General features: G+C 38.2%; 2 protein-coding genes across 3 annotated transcripts in view; both read left to right on the top strand.

Annotated features, from left to right (window-relative positions):
• The window catches only part of NUP155 (nucleoporin 155), a 59,563-nt gene extending 38,658 nt beyond the window's left edge, over positions 1 to 20,905 (top strand). Inside the window, exons 22-35 of one of the 2 annotated variants that reach the window (XM_050943770.1) lie at positions 323 to 456; positions 2,158 to 2,349; positions 3,101 to 3,239; positions 5,365 to 5,500; positions 6,288 to 6,441; positions 6,757 to 6,861; positions 7,035 to 7,189; positions 8,988 to 9,117; positions 9,790 to 9,903; positions 10,498 to 10,618; positions 13,091 to 13,201; positions 14,780 to 14,916; positions 17,729 to 17,835; positions 20,454 to 20,905. In XM_050943770.1, the coding sequence (XP_050799727.1) occupies positions 323 to 456; positions 2,158 to 2,349; positions 3,101 to 3,239; positions 5,365 to 5,500; positions 6,288 to 6,441; positions 6,757 to 6,861; positions 7,035 to 7,189; positions 8,988 to 9,117; positions 9,790 to 9,903; positions 10,498 to 10,618; positions 13,091 to 13,201; positions 14,780 to 14,916; positions 17,729 to 17,835; positions 20,454 to 20,592 (1,874 nt within the window). In that variant the 3' untranslated portion in view covers positions 20,593 to 20,905. Of the gene's footprint in view, positions 1 to 322; positions 457 to 2,157; positions 2,350 to 3,100; positions 3,240 to 5,364; positions 5,501 to 6,287; positions 6,442 to 6,756; positions 6,862 to 7,034; positions 7,190 to 8,987; positions 9,118 to 9,789; positions 9,904 to 10,497; positions 10,619 to 13,090; positions 13,202 to 14,779; positions 14,917 to 17,728; positions 17,836 to 20,453 lie in introns of those variants that run through there. The other variant, XM_050943771.1, reaches the window with a different exon arrangement.
• An 82-nt stretch (positions 20,906 to 20,987) lies between these two features.
• The window catches only part of CPLANE1 (ciliogenesis and planar polarity effector complex subunit 1), a 181,764-nt gene continuing 179,449 nt past the window's right edge, over positions 20,988 to 23,302 (top strand). Inside the window, exon 1 of the mRNA XM_050943762.1 lies at positions 20,988 to 23,041. The gene's annotated coding sequence lies outside the window, so the exon portion shown is untranslated. The remainder of the gene's footprint in view (positions 23,042 to 23,302) is intronic.

Raw genomic sequence — 23,302 nt, 5'->3', positions numbered from 1 at the left:
CTGGACTTCTATTTGAGGCTGGTCAATATATGAAATCAGTGTGCACATACAGAACTATGTTTATTTTTCAAAAAAGTCTTCTGTTGTGTTTGTAGTTGGAGATCAGTGGGGACAAATTAGTATCTGTTTTGGGAAGTGTTGAGATTTAAAGATCCACACAAACAGGAATGAAAATGAAACATCAAACAGCAAAGAGAGAGGAAAAAACTCCTTAAAAAATATGGGGAAATGTCATTGTAAAACAAAAGTTGGCTTGGTAACTCAAGAAGAGTACATGTAGTACCTGAATAAAAAATTACCCATGATCTGTTCAATGTTACAGCAGAGGCACAGTTAACAGAGAAGACCTCACTTCAGGGGATCCAGCAACTTGTTCACAAAACCTGCCAGGCTTTAGCTTTGTGGAAACTTCTCTGTGAGCACCAGTTCAATGTTGTTGTAGGTGAGCTTCAGAAGGTATGGTTTAAACTTTACTAAACAACAGTATGTTTGTTGGGTTTTTTTTTAATTGATTGCATTTAACAAGTCTGGACCTCTTACATATGTATTCTAAACAGTGTTAGTCTAATCCATTTAAATGGACTTCACAACCTATACAGCATGTACAGAGATTTCCAGAGTTCAGTTTTCTTGGTGTTGCAAGTATTCTGTTAAAATAAAATCTAACGTGTTGCTCTCATGCCCCAAACTAATTAACATATTTGAGATGCTATTAAGTAATACTGGATTTGCTGTTTTAAAACTCTGCTTAGAAGTTAATATTGAGTTTGTTTTCTAATCATTCTGTCCTCACTTTGCCATTGAGCAAAGTCTGGGGAGTGAAGACAAGGGGACTGAAATGAACCTGCATAGAAAATGCACTCCCTGCCTTCTGGCTTGCAAAAGTCTAGCAGAGGAAGAAAGGCCCAGGTACCAGAGGCTTCAAGTCTCAGCAGTTTTGGGATGCGACGGGCTGTTCAGTCCTCTAGGAAATTTGTGGAGGAACTTCTGCTGCTGCTACCATTAAGATAACTGGCAGATGTGTCAACAAATGCTGCATCAAGTAGCTCAGGAGACACCTTTGGAATCTAAAGCCTATTTGAAACACAGTTGATTTCAGTGACAGAGAATGTAGAACTGAGGTCATCTTTATAAAGGAAAGAAAGTAACTGCATTTGTCTTGTGTAAATAACATGGCGTGTTCTAAGTTGACCATCAATAACAGCTTTAATCAAAGTTGTTTTGTTTGGCAATGAAAAACATTGCACCATTAGCACCAATCTAGCATCAGCAGTTAATTTATGAGGATAAGTAATTCTGTCCTGGTGATAGTGAGGATAATTTTAAATTTGATTTGCAGAAGTGTGTGTGTGTGCGCGCGCTGAGGGAAAGTATCTGTGTTTTATTTGTTGGTTGAAATATCAACATGAGAAGTTTTCTCAGTCCTCACTTTTGAGGTTGAGTGTGATTGTTTGTTTTAAAGAAGACGCATTTCTCCAGTGTTTGTCAAGAGTTAGTTAACTAGCTGTTAAAACTAACAAACAAAAACCCCTTCTCTTGCATTCTTTTAGTTTTCAGTCTGTTGAGATATACCACTCATTCGTAAAAAGATTCACACGACTAGATATTTACAGTATTTTTTTAAAAACAGGATGATAACCTTTAATACTTTATACAAAAAAGGTGCAAACATGCATAATTTCCTTTGAGTCCAAAGTCCTTTGAGACACCTGTATTCATTTATCCATGTCTCTTCGATAGATATATGAGCCCTAGAATGTCTCACAATGTTAACATACTCATCCTCACAACTGCCCTCTGAGGTAGGGACACAGTATTATCAGCCCATTTTACAGTTGGGGAACTGAGGCACAGAGACTTCAGTGACGCAGACTTCAGGTCACACAGGAAGTCCTTGGCAGAGCAGGGAATTTCACTCTGCTCTTCTGAGTCCCAGGTGAGGGCCATAACTGCTGGATCATCCTCTTTAATGTATTTCTATTTTAGTCTTTAACATGCATTAAAAAATGTGCATTGATTCTGTGAATTTTGATCATTGAAATTTGTTTGTTGTTTGTTGGGAAAGCAGCTGAATTTGCTTCTATTATAATAATTCTGTTTCGAAATGTGAGAATGCTGCATCTTTGGAAATGTAATGGATTTTTTTTCTTCCCATAGGAATTTAAAGAGCATTTGAAGATTACTACTTTCAAAGACTTAGTAATTAGAGACAAAGAGTTAACTGGAGCACTTATTGCCTCTCTCATTAACTGTTACATCAGAGATAATGCTGCTGTGGATGGCATCAGTTCACATTTACAAGACATATGTCCACTTCTGTACAGTACTGATGATGCTGTTTGTTCCAAGGTATAATGTACTTTTGATTCTCTGTGGTGATAGTGAGAGGAAGACAGAACTGTTCTGTATAATTGTTCTTTTGCTGTAGCAAAATGCTATTGTGCATTTTATATTAATCTCACTGTATCCTTTTGGAGCTCAATGTAAATCTAGTAGATATTACTTGAAAATGTGCTGATTATCATTACTGGTCTTCCATCCAAACTTGCAGAATATTAGGTAGTGTAATCAGATGAGCACAAAATGTTTGTGCTCTTGACTGTCAGATTTATTTGCCATTAAATGACATGTCATTTGATAGTGATACAATAGCTAAATGCCCATTTTCCATTATGAATCTACATTTAATTCCATCTCCAACTTTATTTCCTTTAGATTTATATAATAGTTAAAAAGGCATCTATATGAAACTTCTGTTGCCCTACATTTAAGCAATCTTCCAACACTGTAACTCACCTGGGAGCATTAAAAACAAGCATTCAGACAGGAACCAATTCATTCAGTTCAGTCAGCCAGTAAACCAGTAACAAAAACCTCCTTTCATCTCTCATCATTGATACAGAATCTTTCTGCGTAAAACTTGACATGTCGTCTCTGGGCAGAGAACTTTTTATTATTTTTTTTTAACGTGAAGTGATAGGATCTGTAGTACTTCAGGCTTTGAAACATGAGTTAACAGAGTGAGTTATTGCAAAGAAAATCTCTTTGACAGTGTAACTTAAATTAGTAAGGATTTAAATTTCCAATTGTTTCACTGTAGGCAAATGAATTGCTTCAGCGGTCCCGACAGGTTCAGAGCAAATTGGAAAAAGAGAAGATGCTAAGAGAGTCATTGAAGGAGTACCAAAAGATCAGCAATCAAGTGGACCTTTCTAATGTCTGTGCACAGTATAGACAAGGTGAGAGGCAAACAACACTGGAAACTTGACAACTTTTGAATTCAGTCTTCGGTTCAGACTCCATTTTTACCTCTTTGACACTTCAGATCAGGGCATAGTATTCTTGGAGTATCTGAGAGATAATGCAGAAAAATATACATATAGGTAAGAGGAAATGAATACATGGAGACAGAGGGACTTATGTATTAATTCACATTCTAAATGTGTTAGCTCTTTACCTATTATTGATAGTCACATTTCAGGGTGGAAGGAATCTAAGCAGCTCACTTACATTTGTCCATCAATAGGCTTAATCTGTAATGATTCTTCTTTTCACCATAGGATCATAGGACTGGAAGGGACCTCGAGAGGTCATCTAGTCCAACGGTTCCCAGCCAGGGGTCTAGGGCCCCTGGGAGATGCAAGAAGGTTTCAGGGAGGTCTACCAAAATAAACTAGAAAGCAGGGCTGGCATTAGACTCACAGGGGCGCAGGGTAGAAGGCTGAATCCCAAGCTCTGCTGCTCGAGGCTGAAGCCGAAGCCCGAGCAACTTCGTTTCACAAAATTCCTTGTGATTTGAGGCCCTGGGCAGTTGTTCTGGTTGCTATCCCCTAATACCGGCCCTGGCTTTTAATCGTCTGAAAAACAGTTGTGGTGGCACAGGTGGGCCATGGAATTTTTATAACATGTTGGGAGGGCCTCAGAGTCTAGTCCCCTGCACCCACAGCAGAACTAAGTATTATCTAGACTATCCCTGACAGGTGTTTGTCTAGCCTGCTCTTAAAAATCTCCAGTGATGGGGATTCCACAACCTCCTTGGGCAAGTTATTCCAGTGCTTAACTACCCTGATAATTAGGAAGCTTTTCCTAATGTCCAACCTAAACCACCCTTGCTGCAATTTAAGTCCATTGCTTCTTGTCCTATTCTCAGAGGTTAAGAAGAACAATTATTCTCTATCCTCCTTATAACAACCTTTTATGTACATGACTGTTATGTCCACTCAGTCTTCTCTTCTCCTGACTAAACAAACCCAGTTTTTTCAATCTTTCCTCATAGGTTATGTTTTCTAGACCTTTAATCATTTTTGTTGCTCTTCTCTGGACTTTCTCCAATTTGTCCACATCTTTCCTGAAATGTAGCGCTCATAACTGGACACAATACTCCAGTTGAGGCCTAATCAGCACAGAGTAGAGCGGAAGAATTAATTCTTGTGTCTTGTTTACAGCACTCCTGCTAATACATCCCAGAATGATGTTTGCTTCCTTTTTTTTTTTTTGGCAACAGTGTTCCACTGTTGACTCATATTTAGCTTGGGATCCCCAGATCCCTTTCTGCAGTACTCTTTCCTAAGTAGTCATTTCCCATTTTGTGTGCAACTAATTGTTCCTTCCTAAGTGGAATACTTTTCATTTGTCCTTATTGAATTTCATCCTATGTAACTTGTTTGGGTTTTTCATTTCTAAAATTTTAGTGTTTTGTTATCCATTCCATAAACTGATTATTCTGTGCATAAAGAAGTTTTCCTGATGTCCATTAGTTCCATGTTTTCTATTTCCCTCTGGGGTTTGAGCAAATTTCACCCATAAATAGCTTATTGTTAGCCCTTGCATTTTATACACAGCAAAATCTTCTTTTTGTTTATGGCTTTTCTTGATTAGATTTGAGCAACTCAGGCATATTTTTCCTATTTAAAAAATATTCCTGTGCACTGTTCCACATTTTCTAAGTTAAATTGTCAAGGCACTTAACCATTTGGTAAAATTATTTTAACAAAACACTTAGGGTAGAATTTAAATGGCTGTTTATTGTTGCAGGTGTTGTCTCATACCGTACATGTTGTTGAAAGATGTCTGTGTTAACGTAGCATTCGGAGAAAATAAATGCTTTTTGTAGATAATCATACAACTGCTGTAACATTCAAAATTATTTGCGCCCCAATCCTTCAAATGTATAACTTTAAGCATGTGAATAGTCCCCTAAATTAAGCATGTTCTTAATTTGTAGGATCAGGGCCATTGGGAATTTGGGGAATTCTTGCATTCTAAAATGGGAAGTGTGCAATATATTAGTTCAGTATTGGATAGTAGTTTGCAATATGTTTAATATTGTGATGGACCAAACTCTCAGTTCTTCCTTATCTCAAGTGCGTTTCTATGAGGGTGTGGTGGAACTGTCTCTTACTGCTGCTGAGAAGAAGGATCCTCAAGGTCTCGGACTTCATTTTTACAAAAATGGAGAACCTGATGAGGATATTGTTGGACTCCAGGCTTTCCAGGAGAGGCAAGTTTTCAGGATATACGGGAAATTTTATTCAAGGCAATTTACTCATAAGAACTTAGCAGCTGATTTGGGTGGGATAATAGATAAGCCTTCTAGAATTAAGAGCAGGATGAGAACATATTTTTTTTCTCAGTGCGTGTTCCTTAGATATTGGTAAAATGTGCCATCGTTATTTGGGCCAAAAAGTTATTTGATTATAGGCTGTAAGATATGGTTTGGGAAAGGCTGTCTGTGATCTAACCTTTATATAATTGAATTAACCTGTAACTTGTTAAAAAAAAAAAAAATTGTGGATGATATTCCAGTTTTTAACAGTCCCCCTTTGCAGCACTATTGTTTGGGGAAGCAGTGACTTCGAGAATATCTGTAAATTGTTGGCCAGCTTTAGTCACGTTACTTTTTTAATGGAATATGTTCCATTATGAAAAGTATGCCCTGGGTAAGGAGTAGTATTCATAGTGTATAACCCTTAAATTATTTCTGATTGGGAATAAGCAGCCTACAAGGCCTTTGCATCCTGCCCTCCTAACTGAAAGGAAAATAACATGTTAGCAGTTACTACTGAAGTGGGGAATTTGCACAACAAAGTATTTGTAAGAAAGATCATTCCAGAAGAGAGAGAGTGCTAGTAAATTACATTGATTCAGCTGACCGGGTCCTACAAAAACTTTTTTCTTTTTAGTTTCAGAAATATTTTTCTGATTTATACAGCAACCTATCTTGTGGGAGCAAGGATCTCACAGATATCTGTAACTTAAACTGTTCTTTGTCTTGCACCGACTTGCAGGTTAAACAGTTACAAATGCATCACTGACACCCTTCAAGAACTAGTAAATCAAAGTAAAGCTGCTCCTCAGTCTCCCAGTGTACCCAAAAAGCCAGGCCCTCCAGTGTTGTCATCTGATCCCAATATGCTGAGCAATGAAGAAGCGGGACAGCATGTAAGAAATTTACAAAAGAGATACAGTCACAACTATCTTGCTCTGTAAATACTAGGCAAGGCTTAAGTTAAAAAGCTACCAGTTTGTTTCCTGAGGGCTGTAAAACTTCTTATAAAAAGTTTGTACAACATATTGTTGCAAAGTAAATTAACAGAGAGAAAGTCAGGACTTGAACGTGTTTCAGTATGTGAGAAGATAGGTGTTCATAAAAATTACTGAATGTTAATATAGATGTTACCCAGTGACAAAGACTTTGAGCTATGTATGAAATGTGAACAGTTCTGGAGTAACAACTTTTGACTTTTCTTCGTTTAGTTTGAACAAATGCTAAAATTGGCTCAGCGTTCAACAGATGAACTCTTCTCTATTGCTCTCTACAACTGGCTGATGCAAGCTGATCTTGCAGATAAACTGCTACAGGTAAGATCATGCAAAACAAACATACTCACAAAAATATTTTATAGGGTACTTCTATTAAGCCAAAAGATTTGATTGTAATACTGGCTAAAAACACATACACTAGGAACAGAGAAGTTTTTAAGGATGCTTTAAAAAAAAAAAAAACTTAACTGTGGTTTATATGATTCCTGCAGATTACCTCCCCATTTCTGGAGCCGTATCTGGTGCGTATGGCCAAGGTTGATCAAAACAAAGTCCGTTATATGGATTTACTGTGGAGATACTTTGAGAAGAACAGGAACTTCAGTAATGCAGCCAGAGTGTTGGCTAAATTGGCAGACATGCATAGGTATGGACACTTTGTAATCAATATGTTATTCCTAGTATTGAGATAATAAAAGAAAAGTTAATTTGTGTAAAGACTGAACAATAAACAAAAACCTAAAATATTATTATATGAATGTCAGTTTTTAACCTGACCACTATTAGAATGATAAAATGGAAATTGTTGCATATTTTATACAGAAATAAACAAGTTACAGAATTAATGTAGCTGTGGAATATTAAAATGGTAACTTAGTTACATTGTGTATTTTATTATATAGCTTTGTATAATAATTGTAGACTAGCTGTGGGAGGAATGTCTTACAGATGGGCATGTGCAAAGTGTTATTTAGTTACACTTTGAGTCAGTGTCAGAGCCAGGAGAATTTAGAAGTCCTGCTTCCTATGTTCTCTTTAGTATAACTATTTTGGGGACACACTTTTTTGACAGGATTACTGGCCTAGTGGCTAGGGGGGAGCAGTAGACATGATATCTCTTGACTTCAGTAAAGCTTTTGACACAGTTCCAAATTAGAGAGACAAGGTGAGTGAGGTAATATCTTTTATTGGACTAACTTCTCCTGGTGAGAGTGATGAGACATGTGTTGATCAATAAAAGATATTACCTCACCCACCTTGTCACTCTAATATACCGGGACTAACATGGCTACAAACCACTGCATACAACAGTTCCACATGACATTCTCATAAACAAACTAGGAAAATGCAATTACTAAAAGCTGGGTATTATAGTACCCACAAATGGTTGAAAGACCTATTCAAGGAGTAATTATTAGTGGTTTGATGTCAGAATGGTTAGCCATGTCTAGTGGTGTCTCGCAGGGGTCAGTCCAGTATTTTGACTTGGATAGAGGAATGGAGAGTATGCTTATTAAATTCGCAGATGACACCAAGTTGGGAGGTATTGCAAGCGCTCTGGAGGACAGGATTAGAACTCAAAATAACCTTGACAAATTAGAGAATTGGTTTGAAATCAACAAGATGAAATTAAATAAAGACAAGTGCAAAGTACTACACTTAGGAAGGAAGACTCAAATGTGCAACTACAAAATTGGGAATAACAGGGTAGGTGCTAGTACTGCTGAAAAGGATCTAATGTTTATAGTTGATCACAAATTGAATGCTTCAACAATGTGATGCAGTTGCAAAAAAGGCTAATGTTCTGGAGTGTAATAACAAAAATGTCATACGTAAGACACTGAAGGGAATAGTCACACTCTGCATGGCACTGGTGAGTCCTCAGATGGAGTACAGTGTCCAGTTCTGGTCTCCACACTTTAAGAAAGATGTGGAAAAAATTGGGAGAATCTAGAAGAGAACAAGAAGCACGGTAAAAGGTTTAGAAATCCTGATTTATGAGGAAAAAACAAAAAACAAACCTGTGTATGGTTAGTCTGGAGAGAAGAAGATTGAAGGGGGGACCTGAAAACAGTCTTTAACTATGTTAATGGCTGTTACAAAAAGGATGGTGATGAACTAACCTTCCTTTAGTGGACATGGAGAACAAGAAGTAATGGGCTTAATCTGCAGCAAGGAACACTTAGATTAGATTTTAGGAAAAAGTTCTAACTCTATGGGGAATTAAGCTCTGGAATAAGCTTCCAAGGAAAGTTGTGGAATCCCCATCACTGAAGGTTTTTAAAAACAGGTTGGACAAACACCTGTCATGCATGGTCTAGGTTTATTTGGTCCTTTCTCAGCACAGTGACTGTTCCAGTCCTCTCAAGGTCCCTTCCTGCCCTACATTTCTGAAAGTCTGTGTTCTAGGCATGTGGCTTACAGTCTGAATATTTCTTTTACAGCACAGAAATTCCACTTCAGCAGCGTCTTGAGTATATTGCACGTGCCATTTTGAGTGCCAAGAGTTCCACTGCCATATCATCGATAGCTGCAGATGGCGAATTTCTGCATGAACTAGAAGAGAAAATGGAAGTAAGAAAAAATGAAAAACCATTTTCCTTAGTTGCTATTATAGTCTTGTTTGTTTATGGTACTACCTAAGGACCAACCAAGAGTGGGGACCCGATTGTGATAGGCACTGTACAAACACAGAGCAGCACAGTCCCTTCCCTGAAGAGATTAAAATCTAATAAAGAAGACAGACAGGTTGCGGGAATGAGCTATAGCACACAGAGTGAATTGTGTAATGGCAGCAAACATCGTGTTAGTTCCGTAATTATTTTTTGGGAGGTGGGCTTCATTAAGGAGGAAATGGAAAGAAAAGTGAGAAGAGGAGGGGGCTTGGAGGGAAGGAGAATGGATGGGACAAGGGAGAAGGAGGGACAGGACAAGGGAGAAGCTATGTTGAAAAGTTAATGTTTCTATTAGTATCAGTGTTAGCATAGGTCTTTTGTATTATTGGCAATTACACTATTTTTTTCCAACTAATGTAAATGCGAAAACAAACTGTTTAGGCTGAAATGCATTGTCCCAATAAAAATCAGTAGATCCAGATGCACTCACTTTAGTAGGACTATGTCTCTAACATATACTCATGGAATTTCTATATTCAAATGTGTTAGAATCAATTCTAGGTTTTTCCAGGTTTCCATAGCTTTGGATGAAATGAATGACTCTTGAATTATCTTAATTTTTTTAAACTAGGTGGCTAGGATACAGCTACAAATAGAGGAAACATTACAGCGGCAATATTTCCATCATTCTTCAGTACAAGATGCAATTTCACAGTTGGATTCTGAGCTGATGGACATCACCAAGGTGATTGGAAATAAGTTGATGTTCACCTGACTGCTCAAACTACTCATGCAAAAAAAATGCAATATCCCACTCTTAAATATAAGCTTTTCTAGTATCTGAGAATGACATATTCCATCAAATTGTTAATCAGCCATTAGCCAAAAAAAGTCTCATTGAATTCAGCGTTCTATTTTCAAAATTTATATATATTTAGGTTTAGCCTGTCTAATCTTATCTTTTCATGTTTTACCTCCAATAAGTTCCTCTTTTTCTCTTTGTGTTGTCTGCTGTAGGAAACATATGTTATGTTATTTACACAATGCATAGCTTCTTTGATTTTGGAGGTGTTGAATTGACAAGCATTCTAGTTTTTTCCTAGCTTGCTTTAAAATTTTAAGATTGTATCGTGATACAGTGCTGACTTGATTCAATACAAATGTTCTTCATGCAATATCTGTCAATAGCTATTAAAATGCACCATCTACTATTTTGGCTTAGTTTCACTTTGTGTATGTTGCATGTTAATAAATAACTGTTCTATTTAATGTCACTCTGATAGTAAATCATCTTGTTTTGTCTTGACTGAAATATCAAACTCTGTCTCTTTTATTGCAGCTGTATGGTGAATTTGCTGACCCTTTCAAACTCTCAGAGTGTAAGCTTGCAATTATACATTGTGCAGGTCATTCAGACCCTATTTTGGTGCAGACTCTTTGGCAAGAAATAATTGAGAAAGGTAAGTCTGGACAGACTGGGACTGAAGTAGCTTAGAAATATAGAATAACTGATAATGAAAGCATTTAGTGCCAGTGATCTTGTGCTGCTGTTAGTATCCTATCCTCATGAGATGTTAAGTAAATCTTTAGGAATATTCTGTGCTTTACTTCATTGAATGTGAAACCTAAATATTAACTTCAGAACTTAGGAATTTTGTAAAAATTCAAACGTTTATTATTTAAACAAAAGAATAGTAGAAGTCCTCATCCTCTGCACTCACATGGAGCTTGTTTTGAGATTGGGGCTTGAGTCAGTTTGTATTGCAGCAGTAGAAGTACATTTTCTTCCAGTTGTGGACATGGCAGTTGAATCATTCTAAAGATTTAGGAGCTGTGTTAACAGTGAGTGGAATGCAGCTATTTGAATCAAACACAGACATGTTATAACATAAGTAGGAAAAAAAGCACTTATTTTCCATTATAATAATAAATACGTTCATTTGTTAGTAGCATTATCTGTTTACACAATTTTTTTAAAAATGGCTTTATTAAGTGGTATGTTGAAATTGAGCTGTGCTTGGGTTTTTGAGCCTGCCTATTAATTCAGTAATGTTAACATGATTGTTTCCAGTGCCTAACAGAAGGTAGAAATCAAACATTTGTACAAACAAACCTTAGGATGATTTACATGTACATGTGACTTGAATAACCCACATTATAGATGGGTATTTTTTTACAGCACATCCTCCCACCCCATTAATCATCTTACTCCCCTTCATTGTCTTATAGAATCATAGAAATATTGGATTGGAAGGGACCAAGATAGGTTATCTAGTCCAGTCAGCTGCATAGAGGCAGGAGTAAAGTATTATTTAGACTATTTTGGACAGATATTTTGTCTAACCTGTTCTTAAAAACCTCCAGTTATGAAGATTCCACAATCTCCATATGTAATTTGTTCCAGTGCTTAACTATCCTTCTCAGTTAGGAATTTTTCCTAATCTCTAGTCTAAATCTCCCTTTCTGCAATCTAAGCCGCACACTACTTGTCCGATTCTCAGTGGGTAAGAAGAACAATTTAAAACCCTCCTCTTTATAACAACCTTTTGCCCTACTTGAAAACTGTTATCATGTCCCACCTCAGTCTTCTCTTCTCCAGACTAAACAAACCTAGTTTTTTTCAGTCTTTCCTAGTAGTTCATGTTTTCTAGACCTTTAATAATTTTTATTGCTCTCCTATGAACTTTCTCCAGTTTGTCCACATCATTCCTGAAGTGTGGTGCCCAGAACTGGACACAATACTCCAGCTGAGGCCTTACCAGTGCTGAGTAGAAGAATTACTTCTTGTTTCTTGCTTATAACACTCTTTTCTAATACATCCAGGAATGATGATTGCTTTTTTGTTTTTGCTTTGCAACAGTATTACATTGTTGACTCCTATTTAGTTTGTGATCCACTAGAACACCATCTCCCGCAACTCCTCCCAGATCCTGTACCAATTATGTGCAACCATGTCTCTCTTCAAGGAGAGTCTCGACATAATGTTCTCTGGAGACAGAAATGAGTTGCCAAATGGCAAAAGAAGATCCATCTAGAGCGCAGAGTGTGCTACCTCCTCCACCCCATTGACCCCAAACCCCTGATCACCTGCTTGGCAGAGCGGAGCTCTGTTTATGCTCCTCTTGGTTGCCATTGTACTGGGGCATTTCTAAAAGAGATGGCTTCAGAAATCCTGCGGACTTTCATCTGAAGGTTTCAGGATAAGAAAATCATAATCAAAATGTTAAATAAAGTTATGCTGAGAAGGATTAAAGCCTTAAGTGAATTTAGTGTTTATGAAAGGTTGCCAGATTGACGTCATGGAAACTGAAGTCTTCTGTTTATCCGAAGAAGAGGTAGAGCACTGGTTCCAGCAGTACAGGCTTCCCAACTTGGCTCTGCCAATTTGCCTTAACCTCTATAGTGAACAAGTAGTTCACTTTCCTTGCCCATTTAGTCCTAGCTTTTATATTGGAGATTGCCAGGAAAGTTGTGTCACAACTGTTGGTGATTTTGCAATGTATGCACTTTTCCACTTTGGGTATTGGATTGAAACTGCAGTTCATTTCACATAGGTCTCCCAAAAGCTATTGGATAAGACTTTTTAAGATATTAAAGCCATTTGGTCATGTATATTAGTGGATTCATATGAAATTCAAGGGAATACTAAACCTATTCATGTAACATATATGCATTCATATGAAATCTGAAAGTGTATTTGCATTTCCACATGCATACATACTGACTTCCCACCAACAGTAAATGTAGTTATGTGTATGCCCTAAAGAATATAAAAGTCAGGGTTAGAAGAGACTTGCTTGGAGTGTCAGTGGTAAATGCAAATACAACACTGTAGTAATAGGTAATAGCTATGTTTGGTTTTTTTTAATTTAATTACTCTCGGTAAACTTTAGATTTAAAGGTAGATTATACGTCTAACTCTTCTCTTTCAGAGTTGAGTGACAGTGTGACTCTGAGCCCAACTGACAGAATGCAAGCTCTTAATCTAAAGATGGTATTACTTGGAAAGATATACGCTGGGACACCTCGTTATTTTCCTTTAGGTGAGCAATTTAACAGAGTATTTGGAAGAAAAATAGGCATTATGGCAGTGGGTTCAAAGGCCTCAAGTACTCCCTAAGCATTGAAACAAACATACTTTATTCAGTGTTTAAACTTTGTATGATGCTAATTAAAAAGCAACTAAATTTACCTGTATATATAAATGCTAGTTTTGCATATGTTAAATAAATGTTAGCTTTACATGCTGTACTTTTTATACAAGATAGAATCAAAAGAACATAGTGAAACAAATATGTTTTTGAGATTATTGGAAAATTGCCTGTCTTTTTCTTCTGAAAAGAGAGACAATTGTAAGATTACATTTCTAAAGAAAGCTGTATTTCCTCCGCTGTCTGTAATTTTTAATCACTGTTTTTATATGTGAAATTTTCCCTTGTGGCTGGAACAGTAAAATGAAATCAGTTTTTATTGAAGTTTACTATTGCAAAGATGATAGTGATTGAGGTTGTTGAGTAAATTAGGGAATGGAATCCCTGATGATGGGTTTTAGGGCAGATGGCTGGTCGTTTCTTTGTTGTCTAACAGCAAGAATTTGGACAATGGGGTTGTGGTGCTTTATTATCACAGTCACTTTGGTGGATGATTGGAGAGAGTGGCTAGAACAAGAGAAGAGACAAAATTGTAATGGTAAAATGTATATTGATAATACAGATATGATATGGCAATTCTTACGTTCCTAGAACTTACCTATGATTAGTACTTTGCACCCAAAACTGCAGCTAATCTAAGTTCTGAAATGGTCTTATTTTGCTATATTCAGACAACAGCTGAATTTATTTTTGGACAGTTACGTAAACTAGACATTGAAGGGTAGAGCAGCCTGCTTCTATTCACATACTAAGTATATGCAAAGTATGTGTTTATTTTGTACAATTGTTGGACTCTTTATGTATCTACTTGCAATATCTATATATGTGATATATCTACAGAGGCAACTCCATAAAGTATAGTATAGGAGAACTCTGTGTTCTTTATTAGATTGGGGTCTGTGTTTTCTTCTTTGAGATACTCAAATGCCATCGTGAAGAGGATATCTGTGTAAAAACCTGCATGGATATATGTCACTCTAAGCTTTTGCAAATACTAGTTTTATGTTACAGAGAGCTAAACACAGTATGGATGTGCTAGTATTATAGATAAAGACAGACTAGTCTGGCTGTCTAATAGCAGTGTGTTGTGCTGTCACAGGGAAAATCAGAGTTGGGCTATTGAATTTCCCTGGCCAATAGCATAGCCTGAAACTATCACAAGGACAATGTGCTAAGCCTTTAGTAACATAGTGTTGTTGCTCCTGAGTAATACCTCTTGTGATGCTCATAACAGCATCTGACTCTGGAAAGCAGCCACATCTTGCATATCCTCTCGGCCTCAGTTTTCCCATCTGTAAATTCTGGGATAACCCTTACGCACTTTGTAAAATGCTTTGATCTCCACAGTTGAAAGGTTCTGTGTAAGGAAGGACATAACTAAACCTTGTGTAGATACCTAACATTCATTAGCTTTGTTAAACTAATATTAAAGCAAGATGGAACCTGAACAGGCAGTTCTTTGTTTTTCAGATTTCTTAGTGCAGTTTCTAGAGCAACAAGTTTGTTCTTTGAACTGGGATGTGGGATTCGTAACACACACTATGCGGGAAATTGGAGTACCACTATCTAGGCTACTTGAAGTGTATGATCAGTTGTTCAAAGCACGGGTAAGGATAATATTTGAGCTAAAATTTTATCTTCAATATTAAATTCTAAAATTTTACATGAAAGTTAAAATGAGATCTATCAGACATTTTAATAGACCTTCGGATTTTGAAATATCTTACTAGTTTAAAAAAACAAAAAAAACTCACTGTTTCTGATCCTAGTAGGTGAGGAAAGCTATTAAACTCTGATATTCCTGTTACTTCAGCTACAGATGATCTCCCTCCTGTCATAAATAGGATTAAAATTATTAGAATTTCTGCATTCAGCATGGACAACAGGTCTTGGATTCCTGAATCTGATTTTCTTCTTTCTTAGGGTAGTCCATAATGGAAAGATCAACAGAAACAGACAAGCTATTTCATCTTTCTTAGCTTATTAATTTCCCTGGTTTGTGACTGGCACAAAGGATAAGAATCACTTCCTGCCTTTTTAGTTCAGAGTGTGTGTTTTTTCTGATTAAAGAACAAAGATAATCTTTGTGGTTCATTTTGCCCTGTCATTGGCTCCAGGTGTAATCTATTAAGGGGTCCGTGCTGTTCCTGACTGGTCCTTCTCAGTTTTGTCCCAGGTCAGAGCAGTTCTTGGTGTGACTGGTTGTCATCCCTGGGGTGCAGTCTGGGAGCTGTGGGAACCATGGTGCCCCTCTAAGATACACAGCTAGTTGGGGACACAGCCATCCTCACCCAAGCCCTGTAATAACCCAACAGCAGGTAGTACCACTCACCCAAACTGGGCAACCGGAGTGCAAACAGCAGACACCGGCCAGTTTTCCAGCTCCCCAGGCATGCGTCCCCTCCCCCCCCCAAAATATGTCCACTCCTCCCTCAGTGTGGAGAGGAATATGCATACATGTGGTAAGCAAGCTGAGATATTTCACCAGACACTTCACTTAAAGCACACTGGTTTAGGCTAAAACATAAAACACGTTTATTAACTACAAAAAGATATTAAGCAATTATAAATGATAGCAAACAAATCAAAGCAGATTACCTAGCAAATAAACAAAACTGCAGGCTAAACCTAAAATACTAAAAATCTGACTGGTGATACAAACAGGCTTGCAGATTCTCAAGGTGCAAGCTGCACTTCCTTTTCAGCTTGGGCTCACCACCCCTGTTCCAAGTGCTGTTCCTTAGAATCTTCTCCAGTTGTTGAGTATTGGGGAGTGAAGAACTACAGATGATGTCACTCCCTGCTTTAACATGTGGCGGGATCTCTTTATTCCAAAAACAGTTCCTAGCCCGTTTGTGGAAAAATACAGGTACCCAAAATGGAGATCGGTGTCATGTGGTCTGGTCACATGCCCTACCCCATCATAGCGGCCTTACTGGAGCATACTCAGGAAGGCTCACCAGGTGGAGGATAACCTTCTCCTAAGGCCTATTGTTTTTCCTAATGGCCCATTACCCTGAATGTGCCCTTCACAACCAGCTGTCTAGGCTGGAAGTGTTTTTGCACAGTGGGTGATCATAGAATCATGGAATCCCAGGGTTGGAAGGGACCTCAGGTCGTTGTCTAGTCCAACCCCCTGCTCAAAGCAGGACCAATCCCCAACTAAATCATCCTAGCCAGGGCTTTGTCAGGCCTGACCTTAACCTCTAAGGAAGGAGATTCCACCACCTCCCTAGGTAACCTATTCCAGTGTTTCACCACCCTCCTAGTGAAATAGTTGTTCCTAATATCCAACCTAAACCTCCCCTACTGCAACTTGAGACCATTACTCCTTGTTCTGTCAGCTGGTACCACTGAGAACAGTCTAGATCCATCCTCTGTGGAACCCCCTTTCAGGTAGTTGAAAGCAGCTATCAGATCCCCCCCCCCCCTCATTCTTCTCTTCTTCAGACTAAATAATCCCAATTTCCTCAGCCTCTCCTCATAAGTCATTTGCTCCAGCCCCTGATGATTTTTGTTGCCCTCCGCTGGACTCTTTCCAATTTTTCCACATCCTTCTTGTAGCGTGGGGCCAAAACTGAACACAGTACTTCAGATGATGCCGAATAGAGGGGAATGACTACATCTGAAATACAGATATATAGTCAATATTCATAACTTTAGATAGAAAAATCATTCATGCATACAAATAAGATAATCATATTCGGCAAATCATAACTTTTCCAATGACACCTCACGTTACTCATCTTGTACAAAATGCATCGCAATTATGCCATAATCATACCATCATCATATTACTGTGATGAATATGGAGTGTAGTGTCACACTTGGGCCCATACCTCTAATTGAGTCTAGCAGTCTCTGTTTGTGGAGGCAGCCGGCTGCAGAGCTGTCACCCCTTCTCTGTCCCAGGCCTTTCTGCCTCCCCTTTCTTTTCTGTAATCTATCCTTTATAGCAGCAGGCCTTGTTTCCTCTATTCCTCAGCTTTGGGTGCCTGTCTCCATAATTGGGAACTGGGGCAGCTGCATGGGGGTGTAGTAAAGCTGCTTCCCTGTAAACAGGAGAGGCTTTCCTCACCTTTCTGCCTATGCTCAGTATGGTGGTTGTAGTCCCCATTACATATCCATATCCTACCAAACTATTCAGTAGTTCAGAGTGTGTTGGAATTATACAAAGTCTAATATTTACAGTACTGTTTGATGAATATCATGTGTTTTATATTTTCAGTAGTGGAAACCCATGCAAGTGTAACTAACATCCAATTCTCACTTTTTTTCATTCTTTTGCTGTAATACTGCAATATTTTAAATGTTTGATTTAATACAATTTTTATGTACTGACATCCTCTACATTTCCCTATTGATGAATCAGAATTAACTTCGTACTGCCTCTCTAACTTGATTATAATCTTCTTTTAGGACCCATACTGGAGTAGAATGAAAAAGCCTTTACACCTTTTGGAATGTATTCATGTATTATTATCGGGATATGTACAAGACCCCAACAAAGTGCTTAACTTTGAGAGGTAACTATAAACAAGTGTTCTGCAAAACTTAAAAATATACTCTCAAGTTAGTTGTTTTGGAAGCTCCAAAGCCCTTTGGGTCACTGATTGGGTCACTGATTTTAAAATCCAACTCAAGGTAGAGTCACCAAAAGTCATTGTTACTCTTACAGTTGTTCAGAGGTATGTACTGGGTAGCAGTTCCAATTTTAGGTGAAGGGGTTTTAATTATTATTATGGTGCTTGTTTTTAAACAAATTGTGTCTGACTTTTAAGTAAATGTTTATAGTTCTTTAAAAATGTGGACTCCCTCGAATTAGATCAAAAATTGGCTGCCTCTTGAAGCTTCATGTTCAAGAATCAGATTCACAGTGATTGTGGTAAATCTTTAGTGGCAACTGGCCCTCTCTACAAACAACTTTCAACTTATATGGTACACTTAGGGTATTTTTGGTGTATATTTTATGAACCTATTTTCAATTTTATACTTGTCAACTATTGATGGAGCTTGACTAAAATCCAGGTATGTGAAGAATTTACTTAGGTGTGAGATGAAATCTTGGCCCCGTTGCTGTAATGGGAAGTTTACTATTGTCTTAACTGGGGTTACGATTTTACCTATGGAGTATGAATTCTTCTACCCCTGGAAACAGACTCATAGACTTTAAGGTCAGAAGGGACCATTATGATCTTCTAGTCTGACCTCCTGCACAACGCAGGCCACAGAATCTCACCCACCCACTGCTGTAACAAACCCCTGACCTATGTCTGAGCTATTGAAGTCCTCAACTTGTGGTTTTAACACTTCAGGGTGCAGAAAATCCTCCAGCCTGTGCCCTGTACCTCATGCTGCAGAGGAAGGTGAAAACCCCCCAGAGCCTCTGCCAATCTGCCTTGGAGGAAAATTCCTTCCTGACCCCAAATATGGCAATCAGCTAAACCCTGAGCATGTGGGCAAGACTCACCAGCCAGATATCCATGAAAGAATTCTCTGTAGTAACTCAGATCCCACCCCATCTAACATCCCATCACAGGCCATGGGGCATATTTACCGCTAATAGCCAAAGATCAATCAATTGCCAAAATTAGGCTATCCCATCATACCATCACCTCCATAAATGTATCAAGCTTAGTCTTGAAGCCAGATATGTCTTTTGCCTCCATTGCTCCCCTTGGAAAGCTATTCCAGAATGTCACTCCTCTGATGGTCAGAAACCTTCTAATTTCAAGTCTAAACTTCCTAATGGCCAGTTTATATTCATTTGTTCTTTTGTCCACATTGATACTGAGCTTAAATAATTCCTCTCCCTCCCTGTTATTTATCCCTCTATAGAGAGCAATCATATCTCCCCTCAGCCTTCTTTTGGTTAGGCTAAACAAACCAAGCTCCCTGAATCTCCTTTCATAAGACAGGTTTTCCATTCCTCGGATCATCCTAGTAGCCCTTCTCTGCACCTGTTCAAGTGTGAATTCACCCTTCTTAAACATGGGAGACCAGAACTGCACACAGTATTTCAGATGAGGTCTTACCGGTGCCTTCTGTAACTATACTAACACCTCCTTCTCTCTGCTGGAAATACGTCGCCTGATGCATCCCAAGACTGCATTAGCTTTTTTCCACGGCCATATCACATTGGCAGCTCATAGGTATCCTGTGATCAACCGGTACTCCGAGGTCCTTCTCCTCCTCTGTTACTTCTAAGTGATGCATCCCCAGTTTATGACAAAAATTCTTGTTGTTAATCCCTAAATGCATGACCTTGCACTTTTAACTATTTCATTTCATCCTATTACTATTACTCCAGTTTACAAGGTCGTCCAGATCTTCCTGTAGGATATCCCAGTCCCTCTCTGTATTGGCAATACCTTCCAGCTTCATGTCATCTGCAAACTTTATTAGCACATAAATAGTTCCTTTGGAACAGGGTTCAGGCACTTTGGCAGGACAGTGGAGGGAAGTTTGCAGTAAATCTGTCTGTGCAATGCCCATTCTGGGAAATGAGGACTATTTTCCAGGACTGACAATCCAGCATCTTTTTACAAGCGTAAGATTTAACTTATATGCTTTTCTTATTTTATTCATTTTTTTAATTTTAGGCTTCCCCTTTCTGCTGTTGAATTATGTTTATCTTATTATTTTCAGTTTTTCCATTCCATTTTGTATATGTAAATGTGCTTTTCTTTACCAAGTTTACATTCATGTTCACAAATTTAACTGAATAAAACTAGTTTTGTTTCCTAACAAGTCAGCATAGTTCTTCACTGAGTGAAGGGGTACTTCTCAATTTATTTATTGTTATTTATTAGATAAAAACACTAGCAATTATTCAAACAAATATTTCACTCCTGAACTGACAAGAGCTACAAATTTGGTTTTTGAATTACTTCAACTATTAAAACTCAGGTGAATAGAAATGATTTAACAAGTTCCCTGTATGCTTCAGTCACAAACGTTAAATTTAAAATATTTGCTTTTCATTTAACTGTGTTAGAAAATTTAAAGTTAGCAGATTTGGGTTTTTGTTGTTTACAGATTATTCCATTACTATCTGAAGGAATCCCACTTCCTTTTCTTACATGGATTTTAATAAACAAAAGCAAAATGAGTTTTCTTGACATTTTTTTTTTCTTCTTTACAGACGACGATTCACAAATGTATGTTTGGATGCTGTCAGTTGCTACCTAGTTGAACTTCAGTCTATGAGCCCTACACTAACAGTGAAGACCACTATTGGGAATTTTAAATCCCTACAGGCTAAATTAGAACGGCTGCATTGACTAATACGATAAAGAACTGTTAGTCCAGAGAAAATGAATTGTTAAATGGAAGCTCAGATGTCTGCACTGGAATCTGGAAGAACAAATGCTCAGAAGGAAGTAGGGGAAAATTAAAGTTCCTGCTGCAATTATTTGTGCGTTCTACGTTCTTACTAATCTACAGTTATCTACCAATAGTAGAATGTATATTTGCCAAATTATTAATTTCTTTTGCTACCACCACATTTTTCTAACAATGGAAAACTTTTTATACTGCTGAAATAAGATACTTTGTATAATTGCTCCCTTGAGGATTAAATGTATTTGGAAAACATTTTTTCTTTTTCTTTTATTTTTTTTTTTTACTAAACATAACTTACATAATGTAGTGGAGGAAGTAGTGGGGTGCAATATCAAAAGTGAGCATACTGTATGTTCTTTGTAGCTTATTGACAAATATGAAAAACATGAAGAGAAGGTACTGGCAGGCGGCAAGAAGAAGAGAATTACAAATTGGAGAAAAGTTGTCTAGCTGGCCTCAGACCTGGTTAGACATAGGGTTAGCAACACAATCTTAAAACTATCTCTGTACATGATCATGTATAATGGCTAACTTTTTTATAAAGACAATATGTTCCATGCTTACTATTTTCTCAAAAATTGACACCATAATAGAATTATTAGGACTATATTTCAGAAACTAACAACGTAATTTGCTTGATCTGGGTTTGGAAAAAAAAAATACACTAATAGAAGCCCAGCAAACATTGTCTCCCATCTTTTTCCTTAATATAAGTTATGCTTAGTATAAGTTATGCTTACAAGCCCAGGCAAAACTCTCCAGGAGCAGAGGAGCAGTTCACCCCTCATCAGGACATGTATGGGACAAACCCAGCCCAGCCTCACAGGAACAAAGGACACTGGTCTACGAAGGGATAAAGGATCTGTTGGACTCTTGAGTGAGTCACCCCCCCTTCCCTTGGTCAGTTTAGGACTATGAGGTAATGCTCACCTGAGTCTGAAGAGGGGGGTGGGGGCAAAGTCAAGGGGGAAGAAAGAACATGATAAAAGGGAGAGACATTTGCCATGCTCTCTCTCTTCCACCTCCATCTACAGCCATCAAAACACAGTAACTGAAGCGCTGATCAAAGTGGAGAGCCTGGCTGAAGGGAAACCAGCCAGCCTGTGGTGAGAAGCATCTAAGTTTGTAAGGGCACTGAAAGTGCTACGATCAGGTTAGCATTTTGCTTTTATTTCATTTGACCAAATCTGACTTCTTGTGCTTTGACTTATAATCACTTAAAATCTATCTTTTGTAGTTAATAAATTTGTTTATTCTACCTGAAGCAGCGTGTTTGGTTTGAAGTGTGTCAGATGCTCCTCTTGGGATAACAAGCCTGGTACAGATCCATTTCTTTGTTAAACTGATGAACTCATATAAGCTTGGAGCATCCAGCAGGCATAACTGGACACTGCAAGATGGAGGTTCTTAGGGTTGTGTCTGGGACCGGAGATAGTGGCTAGTGTCATTCAGTTGCATAATCCAAGCAGCGGCTGGCCAAAAGTGCTCACATAGCTGGGAGCAGCTTACATGCTAGAGGCTATGTGTGAAGAGCCCAGGAGTGGGGGTTCTCACAGCAGAGCAGGGTAAGGCTGGCTCCCAGAGTTGAGGATTGAAGTGACCCAGCAGATCACTGGTCCAGATAACACCAGGGAATGTCACACCTACCCATCTCCCACGAGGAATGGGACCCAGTGGGGAAGGATTCTGAGGCATAACTCTTGAGATGGCTCCAGGCCCTAAGGAAAGCTAGCCACAAAAAGTCTCACCAAAGTCAAAGTACAGCTTCTATACTCCCAAAGCGTGCAAAAATGGTTTATATATAAAAAGGCTAAAAAAGGAAAGAAAAGGCACACAAAAATCCAGGAGAGATGACTTCTCTTCCTTCTCCTCCTCTCTCTCTCCTACTAAAGAAGGTGAGCTGTCTGGCTCTGAAACCTGAGCAGGTTCCTGAGAGTAAGCCCCAAAGTAAATTTCTCCCCTCAAAATCCTCCTGAAGCTGCAATACCCTTCACTCCTTTGAGTAAGTAATTATGGATGAATGGAACAAGCCTGATAAGAACAAAAATATTAAGAGAGACCTCGGGATCTATAACATTCAAGAACCAAAGGGCTCTTGATGCCACTGTAGCATCCTTTGCCAGGGATATGGTTATTCCCTTCAAAGGGGAGTTCTATAAATATTTCTGTTCTTTATTTGGGGATAAATCAGATGATATAGTCTCTTCATATGGAGATAACTCTCTTTCCATTCCACTATTATTTCAGGAGGATGTTTAATGGAAGATACTGAAATGAGACATTTTTAAATCAGCAAGCCCAGATAACTTGCATCCAAGCTGTTTTTAAAGAGCTGGCTGAGAAGTTTACTGGATCGTTGTTAATTTTCAGTAAGTCTTGGAGCACCAGGTAAGTTCCAGAAGACTGGAAGAAAGCTAATGTTGTGCCAATTTTTAGAAAGGGTAAACGGGGTGAACCAGATAGGTATAAGCCTGTAAACCTGATATTGATCCTGGTTAAAAAATAAAGCAGCTGATACTGGACTTGACTAACAAAGAATTAAGGAAGGCTAATGTAATTAATGCAAATCAACATGGATTTATGGAGAATAGATCCTGTCAAACTAGGTTGATATATTTTTTGATGAGATCACAAGTTTGATTGATAAAG

The sequence above is a fragment of the Gopherus flavomarginatus genome, chromosome 3, assembly GCF_025201925.1.
Source record: "Gopherus flavomarginatus isolate rGopFla2 chromosome 3, rGopFla2.mat.asm, whole genome shotgun sequence".
Lineage (NCBI taxonomy): Eukaryota > Metazoa > Chordata > Testudines > Testudinidae > Gopherus > Gopherus flavomarginatus.
This window is presented reverse-complemented; position numbering and strand designations above follow the sequence as displayed.